Here is a 16,291-nt window from a genome sequence, read left to right on the forward strand (position 1 = left end):
CAGACGGACTGGGAGGCCACTGCCCCTTCCCTGGGCCACCAGTGTGCGTGCCATGTGTGTGCCATGTGCGAGCCCTCGGGCAGGGCCAGCCCCAGGCCTCCATCAGCAGCAGGCAGGCTGACAGCCAGCCCCAGGCCGGGGGAGATGCTCGGGGGTGAGACGGCCGGACGGCAGGAAACGAGTCCTGCCTGCGCGGCGAGCCGAGCGGAGCCGAGCCCGAGGACGCGCACCCCGCTCCCCCCCGCAGGCGGCGCAGGACGAAGCCATTCATGAAAATGGTGACGTCAGGCGGGGGGGCGAGGCCGGTACCCGGCACCGCCTCCCGGGGCCATTTAAGCGGCGCGGCGGCGGCGGCGGGCTTAGAGCGGGAGGAGGCGGCACCGAGAGCGGGAGGGGTAGGCATCTTCGGGCAGCATCGCGACAGCGTCCCGCAGCAGCATCATCCACTGGTGCCGCTCTCCCTCCAACCCCCGAGGGCGCGGGGTAGCCTCCGCCGCGACTTCATGTCTGTCCTGTGTCCCCTGCCCTGGTGAGTGGGCGCTGCCCTGTAGGGCTGGGGCTTGACGGAGGGGTTGGGCTGGGGGGGTGGGGCGCGGGTCGTGGCCCCTGGACCGCTGCCGTGGTCGTGGCGGGGCTGGAGCGGAGCTCCCGTGTTATTTGTTGGGGTTTCAGGCGCCCGGGTGTGTGCCCCGGGAGGGGAGCCTCGGGACGTGGTTATCGGGAAGCGTGGCAGCGGCGGTGCCCGCGATGGAGGAGCTGTGGGAATTGGCTTTTCCCGAGCTGGAAGTGCCACCAGAGGTTGTAAAAGCAGCGCTGGACCCGGTGCCCTGCGCTCCGCCGCTGTGGCAGTCCCGGAAGGTGGCGAACAAGCCGGCTGCAGCTAAAGCGCAGCAGTCTGCACTCGCACACAAAAGAAAACAACAAAAAAAGAGAAAACAAATATGAAAAGCAGGAGTTCCCCCAGGAGCTCTTGCATTTGTTTAGTCTTTTTTTCAATTATTTTTTCACTTCCCCCCCCTTAAAGGGCAGAGCTGGGGGGTACTTCAAAGTGAACCGGAGCTGCCGATGCCTCTGGAGGTGTTTCTGAGCTGTGTCCTCTTGGGGAGAAAGTCCGGGAGTTGCTCTTAGAGACAGGGATGCAGCGCTGCGTTAACGAGGTTTTTTTTCCCCATCCCTTTCCAAAGGGGGAGGGGGCAGGAAGGAAGGGACTAGAAATAGACCGCCGACAGCCTCTCCTGCTGGCTTCTCTTTCCCGGTGCTGCTTCAGCCTTGCCCTCCTTGACCCCCTCACGTCAGTTGAATGCTGTCCTTTGTTTCTAGCTCTGATTACCTGAGATCGGCTGAGATGACTGAAGTGATGATGAACACCCCAGCTATGGAGGAGATTGGGCTAAGCCCCCGCAAGGACGGGCTCTCGTATCAGGTAAGCGCTCTTGTTGGCTGCTTAGGCTTAATCCCTGATGGAATTGCCTGGGCTGGACTGCAAACTCGGGCTGAGGTACCTTTCCATAAGCTTGACCTAATAGCAGGTTTTGCTGTAGTGAGAACTAGTCAACAGGCTGGAATGCTTGCTTGGCAGGAGCTGCTTGTCTAAAATATCCCTGGGTATCAGACCGACTTGGCAGAGGGCTTGCTTGTGGAGGACTGAGCCCCTCACTCAGCATTCATGGGGGCTTAGTGGGAGATAGGGAGCTGAAAGAAGGGTTTGTGCCACTCACCAGGCTGAGAGGGCTCTTGATCTCTGTCACACAACATACAAGTGCCCTACCTAGAGGAGGGAGCTATTTATACCTCTCTTAGATTCTTTTTGATCTATTTCTTGGGTTTTCCTGACCGAAGGGCCAGTTTGAGAGGGTTAACAGCCTTCTGTAAGATAGTGAGGCAGAGGCAGTCTAAGCAAGCCTTGAAATGTCACTGGAGATATCTGTCTGAAGGCATGGCATGCATTCATTCTGAAAGTTCTGGAAAATATAATTGGCTGTTAAACTCCAGATCAATGGCTGGGGCGACAAGGTGGTCTTAGAAACTAGCTTGAGCCTTAATCCTTTAGCCTCAATATCCCTTTAATTTTCTGGCTTACAGTTAATCAAAGGGCAAGTTGTGCATCTTAGCCTACTAGGTCCACGGTTACTTACTCTTCCAGGAGACTTGTTGATGGGATTTAACAAGGTGCTGAGTGCAGACAGATGACTGGCATCTGGCCTGTGCATGGAGTCCCAGCAGCAGACCCTGGTGCAGGGCTCTTCCTTTGCAGATGTTACACAACCTGCACCGAGGCAGCTGTTCGAAGTGTGCCCTCAGAGGAGGTGTGCTGTTGTGTGCTTGCGTACTTCCACCTAGAAAAGAGGAGCTACAAAGCAGTAAATGTGCACTGGAGCATGAAATCTGCTCAACTTCAGGCCAGAGCCTAAAGCTGAGGAGAGGGGAAGGGGGTGTGTGTGGATGCATTGCTGCTTCTGGGGGTCAGAATCCTTGATCCGGTTGGTGCAAGATGTTTGGTTTACCACCTGTGTGTGGAAATAGCTGTGCTGTGCTTCAGTGCTTGAGTTAGTGGAAAGCATGTGGCCTCTCTTTCCTCTCCTGTGGAGGTGGTGTGCAGCAATAAGAGCAGTGGTTAAACCTGAAGCAATCCAGCTAGCCTGCACGAGATGTCTTTTAAGGGTCACCATATGGGAAGGCTTAACGCAGTCCGGTCCAACGCCTCTATTTACATACCCAATTTCTCCAGGGAGAAGCAGGATCTAGGTGCCCTGCTTGTTCTAACTGTTGCTTTAAGGAGGTTTGTTCTTTTTTCCCCCAAGTGCTAATGACCTTGATAAGTCTTTTTGGGCCAAGTGGGGAACAGGCCTGTTCAGTTTTGAGTGCATCATCTGAACCTGAAGGTGTGAGTCATAAATGCTGACGACTCATATCTATGCAGGGCTTTTGCATCCTGGATATCTTCTCTCTAGCCATCTAGTGATGACTTTTTTGTTCAAATACCTACCAGTGCTTCACCTTGATGTAAGCCAAACTGGGGGCAGCAAGGGCTGGCACGTTGAAATGGAAGATCCTCCTGGGGCACTAGCAGTGTGTGGGCTGTGCATGAGGTCTGCCTCTAAATCAGGTTAATGAAAAGAGGATTGAGGAGCAGGCTTCAGCCTTCTCTGGCTACTGGGCAAAGAATGTCACAGTCTAAGTCAAGGTAAGCTGAAAGCATCCTTGAAGGGTTGAAAACTCAAGTTTAGACCAGCAGGGAGAAATCTGATGTGAATCACACCATGAACTCTTTGTTCTACCTCAGACTGGCACTTTGTGCTTCCTCTTGCTGATGCTATGTGGGAAATTGCGTGCTAGTGTGAGGGCTGGAGTGCAGTAACTCAGAGGCAGACAGGGCTAATGTAGCATGACTGCTCCTACACTGAGGCTCATTGTTGTGAGCTTCAGCATCTTCCTCCACTCAGCAGCAGAGCCGAGCAGTCATGATGTGAGTGTACCAGCCCTTGGCTGGCTGTGAGATGCAAAAAGAAAAGGGGAATCAGAACTGGGAGAGACAATCTCTTAATTTCTTTTGTTCTAGTGATAGAACTTGATTTATTTTACTGCAGAGATGGCCTCAAACTGTTCCCTTCTGGCTGTGTAGAGCTGGGACTGCCTGCTGATTGGTCCATGGGATGCTAGCTGTTAGCTTGGGGGCTGTGTCTGCCTCTCTATGTGGACACGAAGCTGTGTGGACCAGAGGAGGTGGTACAGCAGCATTGCTGGAACTGTACAGCACATCAGTATTTGCTGCAGACAAATGTTCTACCAACAGGACTGCTTCAAAATATTTCTGTCTTTACTCAGTTTGCTTCCAAGGAAGCAAATAAACTCATGACTGAGTATAAACTTCAGCAGTCTGATTCCTCTGTGCTGTGGAGTTCACTGAACTTCAGGGCTGCTGTCTGCCTTGCTGGAGGGAACTTGGCTTGCCAACTTTCTCCTGCTGCCTTCTCCACCCCCCCGTGCCTCTGCTCACCCTCCGAGGTGTCTGTCTAGCCAGCAGCTGAAGGTGTGCACCCCCCTGGTGAAGCTGCCTGGCCTTTGGTGGGCAGGTCACCCCTGCTGCCCTTGAAGAGATGATGTGAAAGCTCCGACTGCAGAAGTTGTGTTGGTGGTAGGGGAGCTGCCTGTGCTGGGTGAGTGATTTGTGCAGTTTCCCTGGGAAATGTGCTTCCTCAGCACGGAGGTGCCCTTGCCCAGTTAAGCACAAGTAAGCTCATGTGCTCATTTCAAAACCTTTCTACGCAAAACAGCTTTTTCCTCCCGTGTTTACGACCTGGAGCTGCTCTGAGCCTCCTGAAGATGGCTCAGCTGACAGGTTTATTCTTTTCTTAAGAGGCCTGAGCAGAAGTGGAGGGTGAAATTCAGGCATGAATCTCAAAACGGGGTGGCACAGACAAAACAGAAGATGCAGCTGAAGGGATGATGTCATGCTGGGTCTTGTGCCTGCAGTAAAGAGCTATTTCTGGATCTTTAATAGATGTCCCATAATTCCCATGGGACTTACTAAACAAAAAACTCATTTAAATGCAGCTGATGGCTCAAGATACCCCTGCTATGAACAGATGTGCCTTTGGAGGGCTTCGTGTTGCTTCCTGCCTGGCAGTCTTCTATGAGCCAGTCCCTTTTTCGCTGCCACTCAGAGCTGATGTACTGCTTGCTGCTTTCCAGCCCCTGCATATACCTGTTCTCATCAGCCCTTGGCCAGCCTGTCCTCTGATGCCATCTCACAGCAGCATGAATGGTGCTACTGAAACCAAGGCTGAATTAATTATTTCATGGGGAGCTTTTGTCAAAACAGTTCCTTGACCTGAATCCTGCCTTGCTTCTTGGAAGTGGAGTGGGGGCCTGAGTGCAACTGAAAATGCTTTGATGCCTCAAGTGCTTGTTCTGAGCAGACACAGTGTCCTGAGTTGAGCGTGCTACCTGGCTGCAGACCAGCTCTCTGGCCGGCTTGCTGACCCTGGAGGACCTTGGGCTACCTTTTAGGAGATTTGGCTTGTGGAGGCTGAGCTTGCCTCATGCCATCAGCTGGAGTTTGGTTGTCATGGGGAGCTTGAGCTCTTTAAGTCATGATCGCATCATGCTGGGATCTGTCTAGGTTAATCACAGCCACAGCTAGCTGTGAATCACGTCAGGCAGGCTGAGCCTGGGCAAACAGGCTTAATGCTGCCTCCAGTGACTGTCACAGTCACAGAATGGCTTGAGTTTGAAAGGACCATGAAGACCATCTAGTTCCATCCCCCTGCTGTAGGCAGAGACACCTTCCACTAGACCAGGCTGTCAAAGCCTCATCCAGCCTGCTCTTAAACCCTTCCAGGGGTGGGGTGTCCACAACTTCTCTGGGCAACCTGTTCCAGTGTCTCACCACCCTCACAGTAAAGAACTTCTTCCTAATGATTCACGGAATCACAGAATCCAGCTGGTTGGAAGAGACCTCCAAGATCATCCAGTCCAACCCTCGACACAGCACTGAAGGGTCAACACTAAACCATGGCCCTAATGTCCAGCCTTAATCTGCCTTGCTCTGGTTTAAATCCACTGTCCCTTGCCCCACCACCACATGCAGTCCCATGGGTCTTTTGTCTTGCTGGGATGTGTTTTGGGGAATGCAACACCTTCACCAGCACCAAGGAGCTGTGGTGCTTGGTGCTGAGTGCTTTGAGCTGCATCTGCTGCATTCTGCCAACTGAACTGCCAGACCAATATGTTACTGACCTGGGGCTGACAGCAAGGATGGAAACTGAGCTTCCTCTGTAGTTGTCTTGCTTGCTTGTGAGATGCTTCATGTCCATACAGCCTTCATTTGTGCAAGGGAAGTTCTGTGTCAGACCTGGCTCTTGCTACTGCAGATCTTGAGACTGCAGAATGGTGGGAAGCAAGTTTAGGGTAAGTTGTTCACACAGCACATCTGCTGGATGGTTAGTGGGCAAGATTAATATGCTGAGCTAATGTGTATTCCAGGGTCTGGGACCTCAAATGAAGGCAGAAGCAGGATATGGGATAAACAGAGCCCAAACTAATCATGCTTGCAGCTATGCTATGCAAAAAGTGGCTTCCACTGAACCAAACCCAAGGTAGCAGCTAACTGGAACATCTCAGTGCATATTTTTCCTCCCTACCTGATGCCTTCTTACTCTGAATGGAAAGCTGTCATCATGTATGAAGTTCCCCTGCCATCATCCCGCAAGATAGGGCAATCTGTCTGTGCTTGGGGAGTTGTCATAGTTCAGAAACCTGAGTCACAGGCTGCTGTGTGCCATACTAGCTAGAGCTGGGTTCCCAGTCATGCCCTCTGTGAGCAAATGTGTTAGCACTGCTGCTTAAAGCTGGTAAACTTCTCTAAGAGGACCCCAAGAGAGGATTGAAGTATTCCTAAATAGAGCTTCCCATGCTTTGCAATGGCAGTAAAGTTTTGTTTAAAGACTTCAAATGCTGGTTTGGGGGGTTGGAATATTGCCTTGATCCTTCTGGTGTGGAAGGAGGAGTGATCCATGTACCTCAGGGGGTGGGCCTTGCACCTGAAGTGGTATTCCTCTCGGAGCAGCCTTTCCAGCCTTGTCTGGTATTACCAGAGTGAAGCAAAACTTTCCACCAAACCACTAACTTAATTTGGAAAGCTCTCATTGCCTTGCTCTCCCTGTCATACAACTGAAATAGTTTTCAGCCCCATGGGAGAGGAGAGAGGCATTTTAACTATGGGTGTTGGTATGGAGTACAGATGTGGAAGTTGTTTTGAATTTGCAAGTGTCACTTGGATTATGGTAGTGCTGAGCTAATCCTCCTAATGGTCTGACATTTCTCTTGCTTTTGGTGTTGCTCTCTCTCTCTGAATGCTGAGAGGGGTATGAGCCCTCCCCAGGGCAATGAAGACTTTCCATTCTTGTTGCCAAGACTTCATCCAAGGATGGCAGGGCTAGAGCATCTGAAACAGGCAAAACATCATCTTTCTAAAACCATTTCAAGCTTTTGTTTCAAGTTCTGCTTTTCACTACCATTTCCAGCTGCAAGGCAAGAGTTTGGTTGGTTTGTGTGTGACTTGGATCAGTCCTTGAGGAGAGCAGCTCTCAAAATATAATCTGGAGAGGCCTGTGAAAACCAGCTGTGTTGAGCAGTGTAAGGAGTGACATGTTCTCTATGGGGCCTTGGGGTATTGGATGTCTCTCTGGGCCAGGAGCTGGGGCTCTGTGGAGCCAGTTGCAGCCCCTGACGCTGCAGCATGAGGGGGAGGAAGTTACCTTTGCATGGCTACTGTTAGTGGCTGCCACTTGTCCCCCATCAACTGACCAGATCAGCCAGAAGCAGGCATCTGTTTCAGCTGTGTTAAGGTGGGTCCCTCTGATAAACAGGGGAGAGAAGCCAACTCCCTGCTGCTGGGCTCTTTGGGTGGTGGGCAGACGCAGAGCCTTCTCACGTGCCTGAGCTGGGTGATGTGAGCAGAAGGGCTTGCAAGCAGGCACTTGCCAGGCACGCTGTCCTGACTGCTGTGCAAAGGGGTCTGGGCTGAGTAGCTGCATTTCTAATGGGAACCTTGCTGCAAGTTCTTTAGGGTCTGGGGTTTGGGGTTGTTTTTTTTCTTCTTCCCATTGTCTAAATCTGGAGTGGGACCAGACTTTGACAATATATGGGTCCAGCAAATGCAGAGGGTGGCACTGCTGGTGTGGGGCAGCAGAAAGCTGGTGCTTGTTTATCTTGCCCACGAAGAGTCTGGCAGTGCAGCTGATTCGGGAGTGAGTGAGGGCACTCTTTGGGGGTAACTTTTCCACCTGGCTCCCCCAGATGTGCAAACAGCCTTAATCTGAAACTCCTTTTTCTCCTTCCTCGGGTGCCTGTGCTCTCTGCCTGCTGTGTCACCCTGCTTGTCACATGTGAAGGAAATCTGCCTTTGTGTATTTTTTCCATTGACTGTCCACACCCCTTGAAAGTGCAGTTGCAACATCTTGCTTCATGCTGCCTCAACGATTAAAAAGCATGACTTAGTGGAAAAAATCCTGACCTTCTTGGGTTTGGCCTGTCCTGCAGCTGTGTGGAGATAAGATTGTGCTAGGGTGGATTGATTTTTTTTTTTTTTGTTTTGGGTCATTATTTTATTATTATTTAAAAAAGAGAGCTGCCCACCACAGTTCAGGGAGATTTGTTTGTAAGGAAATGACTGCTGCTTGGTTTCTGGAAAACAGCTTGGCAGGCTCTTTTCAAAGAAATGGCTCCAATTTGACCTAATGTGCTTCCAATGATAGCAGCCAAAGGTTAGCTTAATTATTATGCTGCTATTTTTCTTGCCCAGGAGGCTATTTTCATGAAATTATCAGCTTATGTAACCTCCTGAACCACACTGCCTGCCTTTTGTTTTTTCCATTGCAGCCTTCTAAACCATGTAATGTCAAGGGGGTATTTTTTTCCCCCCCTATCATGGGTTTAGATAAGGAGCTGATGCTGAAGAGCCACCAACTCCACTTCCAGTAACGCACCACGTGTCTGAAGCTGCCATTGTTAGGCCATGCAGAAGCCACAAAAACTCCCAAGAAGCAGTTGCTGGGAGTGACTAATAGCAAACAGCTCACGCTGCAGTGTCTGCCTTCAGGGATGTGCTCAAAGACCACGCTTGCTCTTGTGCACCACTGGCCCCAGCACCAGATGGATGAGTGCAAACAGCCCCTGCATTGTTTGCCTTCAGTTGCTTTGCCTGGCTTAGCATAAAGTAGCGACAGTCTCAAGCGGTGCAGGGGGATGTTTGGGCTTGGTTTTAGAAAGGAGTTCTTCCCAGAAAGAGAGATTGGCCATTGGAATGTGCTGCCTGGGGAGATGGTGGGGTTGTCCCCCCGGGAGGTGTTTAAGAAAAGCCTGAATGAGGCACTTAGTGCCATGGTCTAGTTGATTAGCTGGGGTTGGGTGATTGGTTGGACTGGGTGATCTTGGAGGTCTCTTCCAACCTGATTCATTCTGTGCTTCTGTGGTTTTCTCAGGTTGGTGACCTGGCTGCCACAAAGCTCTGGATGTGAGGGAGAAATCTCTTCAACTCACAGAATGCTTTGGATTGGAAGGGGCCTTTAAAGCTTGTCTAGTTTAACTTCCCTGCACTGGGCAGGGACATTGCAACTAAATCAGGTTGCTCAAAGCCCAGTCCAGCCTTGGATGTTTCCAGGGATGGGGCTTCTACCACTTCCCTGGGTAACCTGCTCCCAGTGCTTCATCATGACCATTGTAAAACATTTCTTCCTTGTACCTAGCTTAATCTCTCCTCCTTCAATTTAAAACCACCCCCACCTTGTTCTATCACAACAGGCCCTGCTAAAAAGGCTGTGCTTATCTTTCTTAGAGGCCCCATTACAAGGGGTTAATGCTGTAGTTAGGGTTACTAGGCTGAAGAACAAGTTGGAAAGATGTTCCACTTTGGCATTTGGGCCAGGGCTTCCCGAGGTAGTGGGTTGGGTACCTGCATGATTGGCATGAGGAGAGTGATGCTTTGGAGCAACCTGGTCTAGTGGGAGGTGTCCTGGTCCATGGCAGGGGGGTTGAAACAAGATGATCTTTAAATGTCCCTTCCAACTCAAACCATTCTATGGTTAATGCTCAGGGCTCCTGGGTGAGGAACCTGCTTTTGTGACTGGAACCGCAAGTATCAAAGCAGATCAGATCTTGCTGTCAAACTGAGGCACCCATGAGCAGTGTGCCTCTTGGAGGCTGGCAGTGCTGTTCCCTGCAAGGATGCTCTCAGGGCCCCCTTGAATGCAGCTGGTGTTCCAGAAGCAGTGCCTGGCTCCTCACCCCTTCCCCAGCCTTGAGGGGAAAATGCATCTTGTTGTTATCATCTTTGGGGTGCTTACATGCAACTGCCATGTGAGATGAGACACCCTGATAAAAGTGTCTGAAAGAAGCAAGTGGTAACTTGTTAATCTTCGGGTTACCAACCAGGGGACCTGATGTGGCAACTGATTCTTGTCACCCAGCAGCTCTTGTCTGCATGAGCTGGGGTTCGATGCTCTTCCCCTAGCAGGGCATCCCTATAGGTGGCAGCAACCTGTTCACATAGCAGTGGAGTCAGGCAAAGCTCCTGCTAACCCTGCACTGGCAGCTTCTCCTGCAGCCATGCCTTTGCCTCAGCTGCCAGCAGGATCAAAGTGTGTGTCCCAGTGGCCCTGGCCCTACTGTGGTGTGTGAGCTTGTGCATCCACAAGGCAAGCTAGGAGTGGGAGGGAAGGGGTGAGGAGCTGCCCTGAGCACCTTTAGGGGACTGGAGATAAGGAGTCCTCCTGTTCGTTGTGTGAGGGATATGGTGAATAATTGCTGACTATGCCATAGGTATCTCCAGCCCAAAGAAGTAGAGTCTAGTGTCCAACCTTTCCCTCAAATGAGTGTCCTCCTGCAGAGCTTTGCTGTTGATGTATGGTAGCTGTAGCATGCAGAACACTGCCACAATTCTCTCTCAAGCACAGCTGAACTTCTCTTTCAGTCTGGTGCTGTGGCCCTGGAGCGATACCAGATGCAGACTCTTGCTGCAAGGATCTGGAGCACTCTAGCACTGGGTTACCATAAGCCTCCTCTCCTGTCCAGCAGAGCCTGGAGCACAAGCCTGTGCTTGACCAGTAGCAGGAAATGAGATCTCAGATTCTCTGCTTGAGGGATGCTCATGAGTTTGCACACTGCACCCAATGCAAGTGGGCAAGGGGCTGAGGTGTTTGGATGAACATCCAAAAGGGCAGGTGCCTGTCTGCTGAGTGATGCCCAAGTGATCATGTGCTTTGGAAGCCTCTTGGGCAGAGTGCTCAGTTCCCGTACTGAGATATGAGAGAAGCTTATTTACAAGGTCAAGAGCCTTCCCATCACTCAGCAGTCTACTCTTGTGTCCAGACTAGTCTGCCTTAAAGACCCAAGTGCTTTGAGTGGGGTGTTTTGGCCAAGGCTGCTTGAAGTGTGCTTTAGTGCATTACCATCACTCTCTACAGCTGCCTGAAAGGACCTTGTGGAGAGGCTGCTGCTGGTCTCTTCTCACAGGTAATTAGTGACAGAACAAGAGGGAATGGCCTCAAGCTGTGACTGGGGAGGTTTAGACTGGACATAAGGAAAAGTTTTCCCAGCAGGAGTGGTCAGGCATTGGAATGTGCTGCCCGGGGAGGTGGTGGAGTCCCCAAGCCTGGATGTGGTTTGGATGTGGTGCTTGGGGCTCTGGTTAAGGGGTGAACCTTGCAGAGTAGAGTTATCAATTGGCCTCGGTGATCCCGAGGGTTTTTTCAACCTGAATGTTTCTGTGATTCTATGAGGACAGCTCCTCTGACAGGCTGTTCCTTGGCTCTTTCAGATCTTCCCCGATCCCTCGGACTTCGACCGCTACTGCAAGCTGAAGGACCGCCTGCCCTCCATCGTGGTGGAGCCGACGGAGGGTGACGTGGAGAGCGGTGAGCTGAGATGGCCACCCGAAGAGTTCCTCGTGCAAGAGGAGGAGGAGGAAGAGGAGGAAGAAAACTGTGAAGATGCAAAGAAGGACAACAAGGAGCAATAAATGGCATCTGAGGGAAAGGCAAGGGACTGCACCCTTCTGAAGGAAGAGCCACACTTCTTTTGAGAGTCTTTTTAAACACAAAAAAAGACATGAGTTCAGTTTTGCACCTGCGAGATCTTAGTTTTTTTGTATTCTCTGTATTGAGAACTGAAGCCCTCCGGTGTCAGCAGACCTCCTGAGGAAGGAAGTAACGCAGAGAAATGTTTGCTGTTCTCAAGATCACTATCTGTATTTTTCCGAGGCGGAGGCAGCAGTGAAATTCCAAGCACATGGCAGAGGGTGGCCGCGCGAGGGATTGCTGGAAGGGGGAGCTCGGGGAGGGGAAGGAAAGTTGGAGGCGGCGAGCGGCAGCTGCCTCCGGCTGCGAGCATGAGAGCAGAGCTGCAATGTCTCAGATTTGCCTGCCTTACAGCTTACATGTTGTGTGCTGGGAGGTGGAAAGGTGTGCGCAGCAAAGCATGGCTGAGCGCTCTACTGGCCGGGGTCCTGTCGCTCTCCCCGGTTCAGCACCCCCCAGGGTGACGCGAGTGTCCCTAGGAGCTAGCTGGGCTTCTCGCTCTCGCCCTCAAGCCTTGTTTGCCAGCCACTCTTCCCAGACCTGTTTCCTTCCCCTCTGTTTGCCTTTAGACCCTTCAGTGCTGAACAGCTGTATTTGCAGGATAATGTTAGGCTGCTGCTTGTCATCTCTGCTGTCAGGCCCTAGTTTATCTTGCAGGTGGCTAGCGTGAGGTAATGCCCATCAGATGTCAAGGCGCTTCTTGTCTGCAGCAAGAGCTCATGTAGGTTTGAACACCTTTGGATTATTTCTCTCCTATTTGCCAAGGCTGCTGTGGTTGGTCTTGTCTTATACAGCACTCAAACCCAGAGTGTGGAGGTTCCACCTCTTACCTTTGTTGTACTTGAGGTGTTAGGATTTGTGTCTTTGATTTGCTGGTCAATGGAGCTTCAGAGGGCTGGGGTGGGGGATCTCCAGCTTTGCAATGTGCATGGCAGGCAGGTAGGGGTTGTGTGTGCTGGGGAGTGCTGCCAGACCTGGAGGCAATTCAAAAACGAAATACCAGACCTAGCGTGGATCACCAGTGGCAAAGGGGTGTTTGCAGGAGGGAGAGGATGAGCCCGGTGTCCTGAGACAAGGTGTGTTTCTGCTTCGTAGCAAGGGTGAAACCTTCATGGGTGTGTTTTAATGAGGGGCAGACTGGCTTGTGAAGCCTGCGATTGTCTTCTTCACCATATCCTGCTTCAAGGAGATGCCATCTGTCTCTGTTTGGGGAGGCCAGTCTGCTGCCAGACAGGGTAACCCGCTGCTTTCCTGGAGAGGGATCTCGCAACTTTGGGGACCAGCCTGGGAGCCACTCGATCTTGGGATAGGATGAGAACAGTTGCCACCTAAAACCAAAACTGGGATCATGGAAGAGAAAAAAGAAATGTCAAGGCCTTAACCAAACTTTCATAATCCCAATGCTACCCTCCCTGCCCCCCATTTGCTTAGAACTGGTTCCATTTTTTCAAACCCACTTGGACATGTGCGTATTTGTATTTTTAATACCTCATGAGTAGCTCAGCGCTGGTGTGGGGGGGCTGGGAGCCGCTTTTAACATGTTGGCAAGGGTTGTTTCAGTCTTGTCTTGCTTGTGTTCAAACGTAAGGGCAATAATTCATCAGCTCTGCATCACAGTTACGGACAGGTTGGAGTTGGGGGAGAGGAGTTGTTCGCACAAAGCAGGAGAATATTCAGTGCTCCTCCTCTGCGGCTGCTCTCCAGTCCAGCAGCGCAGCCCTGGCTGTCCGCGCTCCCTGCCCATCTTGGCAGACAGCTGATCACCCAACGGTGTCTTGATGTGGTGATACCATTTTCTGTAGTGCTGGATCCAGCTGTTGTACCTGTACCACTTGTTCTAGTCTTGCTGTCTTACTGGAATGAGCTTGTACACCTGCATACCAGCCACTCATCTTCTTTAAGTGTTACTCTCTCGGTCTCCGTCTGTACCACCAAGTCAAAGCTCTCTATCCAAGATATTACTGTGTGGGCAGCAACGAGATGGCAATCCTTGGACTTCAGACCTGCTGTCTTGCCCTAAAGACTTGCATATTTCTGTCTGTATCCTTGATTTCATTTGAATTATTATCTTTTTTTTGGGGAGTATTGTGTATATTTCTTATTTGTCGTTGAAGGTATCTAAAGAACAAAGCACTCCAGTGAAACCAGAACAGAACTCCTCTTGTTGTATGATATACATCCTCTATTTCTGTAATTCTTTTTTGAGCCTCAGGGAGAAGCTAGCATTTTTTTCAAACTACATTTTTGTCACTGTGACAGTTGTAAATAAAGTTTGAAAATGCTTTCCAAACTCATTGGCCTCTTGTTCTTGCTGCCACAGCAGGTTGGCAGTGTCCTTGGACTGTGTATGCGGACCAGCTTGCAGATGACACCGAGTTAGGTGGAGCGATGATCTTCATGAGGGAAGGGAGGCTCTACAGAGGGACTTGGACAGATTGGATCAAGGGACCAGTGTTAATGGGATGAGCTTCAACAAGGCCAAATGCCAGGTCCTGCACTTCTCTCACCCAGGACATGCCTAGGACTGGTGGTGGTGCCATGTGTGTGAACGTGATGATGAGCAGAGAAAATGAGAGTTGCTGTGAAAGTGAGGAAGGGCTCCATGGGTGGCTGTCAGCTACGGGCAGGAACGTGGGGATGGAGTTTGTATGGTGTGACAGCAAGGGACTGTGCTGCCAAAGGTCCTTTGTGGCTCCATGGGTTTGTGCCTGAAGGGCTGGACATGCAGCCAGGATGTGCCCTGGGGACATTGTCCCCCTCTGCAGCTCCTACCATTGACCTGGGGCAAGTTCACCTGGAAGAAGGAGCGAGTGGGGCTCAGCTTTGTCGTGCTGTGCTGATGGCCATGGCACAAGCTGGAAACCTGGGGCAGCTGCTAGCAGTGTCCTGTGACTGGGTAGGTTTAGGCTGGACATTAGGAAGATTTTTTTCCCCAGCCAGAATGGTCTGGCATTGAAATGTGCTGCCCAGGGAGCCTGGATGTGTTTGAAGGTAGGTTGGATGTGGTGCCTGGGGATCTGGTTTAGGGGTGAACCTTGTAGAGTAGGGTTATCAGTTGGACTTGGTGATGCTGAGGGTCTTTTCCAGCCTGAATGTTTCTGTCATTCTGTGACAACTGAGCCCAGGATTCAAGATGTGGTCTCACCAGTGCTGAATGCAGGGGCAGAATCACTTCCCTGTTGTTGCTGGCCATACTATTGCTGGTGCAGGCCAGGATGCTGTTGGCCTTCCTGGCCACCTGAGCACATTGCTGGCTCATGTCCACTTGTGCTAGGGCAGCTTTAGTTGGATTTTAGTCAGAAATCTCTTTACTGAACACTGGAACAGGCTGCTCATGGAGGTGGTGGAGTCACCATCCCTGAAGACGTTCATGAAATGCGTGGCCATGGCACTTTGGGACATGGTTTAATGGCCATGGTGATGTTGGGTTGATGGATGGACTGGATGATCTTAGAGGACTTTTGCAACTGAAATGATTCTATGGCTCTGTGATGGCAAGTCTTGCCCTGCTGTATGTTGTTGGCTGCTCAGCCGAGCTACCCAGGGGTGTCTGCTTTATCCACTTTGTCTCCAGAGGTCAGTCCTTTTTGACCAATTATTCATACTTTGCCACACACCAGTGGCTGTGTGCTGCAAGTCTCAGTGCTGCCAGAGGAAGACCTGAAAGGAAATGACCTGAGAGTTACTCTGAAGCCATTTGGTACCAAGGCAGTGTCCTGAGTTAGATTCTGCTCACGCCAGGATTCAATCATTCATGTTGTGTACATAAGGTGATTAAATTTTCCACTGAAACCAGGTGGTGAGAAGGCAGTGCCCTGGAATAGCCCTATCCTCCAGATACATGGAGGGAAGTTCCTGTGCTTTGGCAAGCAGCAGAGTCTAATCTTACCTAGGCAAACAACGCTGGGCTGTGGCTGGAGCGTTGTGTTTACATGAGGCTGGCTTGGATACACCAGCTAATGACCCTCAGCTTCAGTGCTGGAGCTGAGGCCATGCTCAACCTCAGCCCCACAGTTCAAAGATGAATTATGTCCTGCAGCCTTTGTGGATGTTTTATGCCATAGAAACATAAAAGCAATGACTGAAGCTTGACCCTCCTCTTCCTCCATCAGCCTCCAGCCAAGGAGCCTTGATTTCTTTCCCTGCTTAGCCATGGAGCTGTTTTCCTTGTAGAAGCTGCTGTAGCATTTGTAGGATGAAGTGCTGGTCTGAAATGGATGCAGGTAGAATAGAACAGAATAGAATTAACCAGGATGGAGAAGACCTTTGAGATTCTGCCCCAGAACTTTTCTCCTTAAAGCACAGCACTGGTCAGGGAAGCTGTAAATGAACTGAACTTGTCTGCTACTTCCCCATGCTTCACACAAACAGGTTTTTCAGGCTCAAGGCAGAGTGAAGCCACTGGCTTTGTTTCCTGATGCATCTTGCTATTTTGGGGCCAGACCAGGACTGCCCTCTGAGCGGGGCTCACTCTGCCTGGGGGTCAGTCTTGGATCCTATCAGCCTGGAGCACTGCTGGCACCAGAGGGATTGTCCTTGGCTCAACATGGAGCTTGCAGCAGAAATGAAAATGGGTTTGCTGCACAATGGGTGTCTCTGAGTCACCCCAATAGCCTGATGTGTGGCATAAGGACCCCCTCTCTTTGCACCTTTGGCACTGCAAATGGGGAGCAACCATCCCCTGGATACAGATTCCCTTAGTGCAGGTCCAAGTC

At 51.1% G+C, this 16,291-nt stretch overlaps 1 protein-coding gene across 1 annotated transcript; it reads left to right on the forward strand.

Annotated features, from left to right (window-relative positions):
* Positions 1 to 367: 367 nt before the first annotated feature.
* On the forward strand, positions 368 to 12,447 carry LBH (LBH regulator of WNT signaling pathway). The gene is made up of 3 exons (XM_054171262.1): positions 368 to 529; positions 1,321 to 1,423; positions 11,318 to 12,447. Exons 1-3 carry the CDS (start codon positions 504 to 506, stop codon positions 11,516 to 11,518), a joined length of 330 nt encoding a protein of 109 aa, XP_054027237.1. The 5' UTR covers positions 368 to 503; the 3' UTR covers positions 11,519 to 12,447.
* Positions 12,448 to 16,291: the final 3,844 nt, after the last annotated feature.

The sequence above is a fragment of the Dryobates pubescens genome, chromosome 2 (genome assembly GCF_014839835.1).
Source record: "Dryobates pubescens isolate bDryPub1 chromosome 2, bDryPub1.pri, whole genome shotgun sequence".
Lineage (NCBI taxonomy): Eukaryota > Metazoa > Chordata > Aves > Piciformes > Picidae > Dryobates > Dryobates pubescens.

Excerpts from the sequence above, each read along its gene's own strand:
- LBH (XM_054171262.1), top strand. The coding sequence starts at position 504 with ATGTCTGTCCTGTGTCCCCTGCCCTG. Across the intron at positions 530-1,320 it reads GTCCTGTGTCCCCTGCCCTG|CTCTGATTACCTGAGATCGG; the intron begins GTGAGTGGGCGC and ends CTTTGTTTCTAG. Across the intron at positions 1,424-11,317 it reads AGGACGGGCTCTCGTATCAG|ATCTTCCCCGATCCCTCGGA; the intron begins GTAAGCGCTCTT and ends TGGCTCTTTCAG.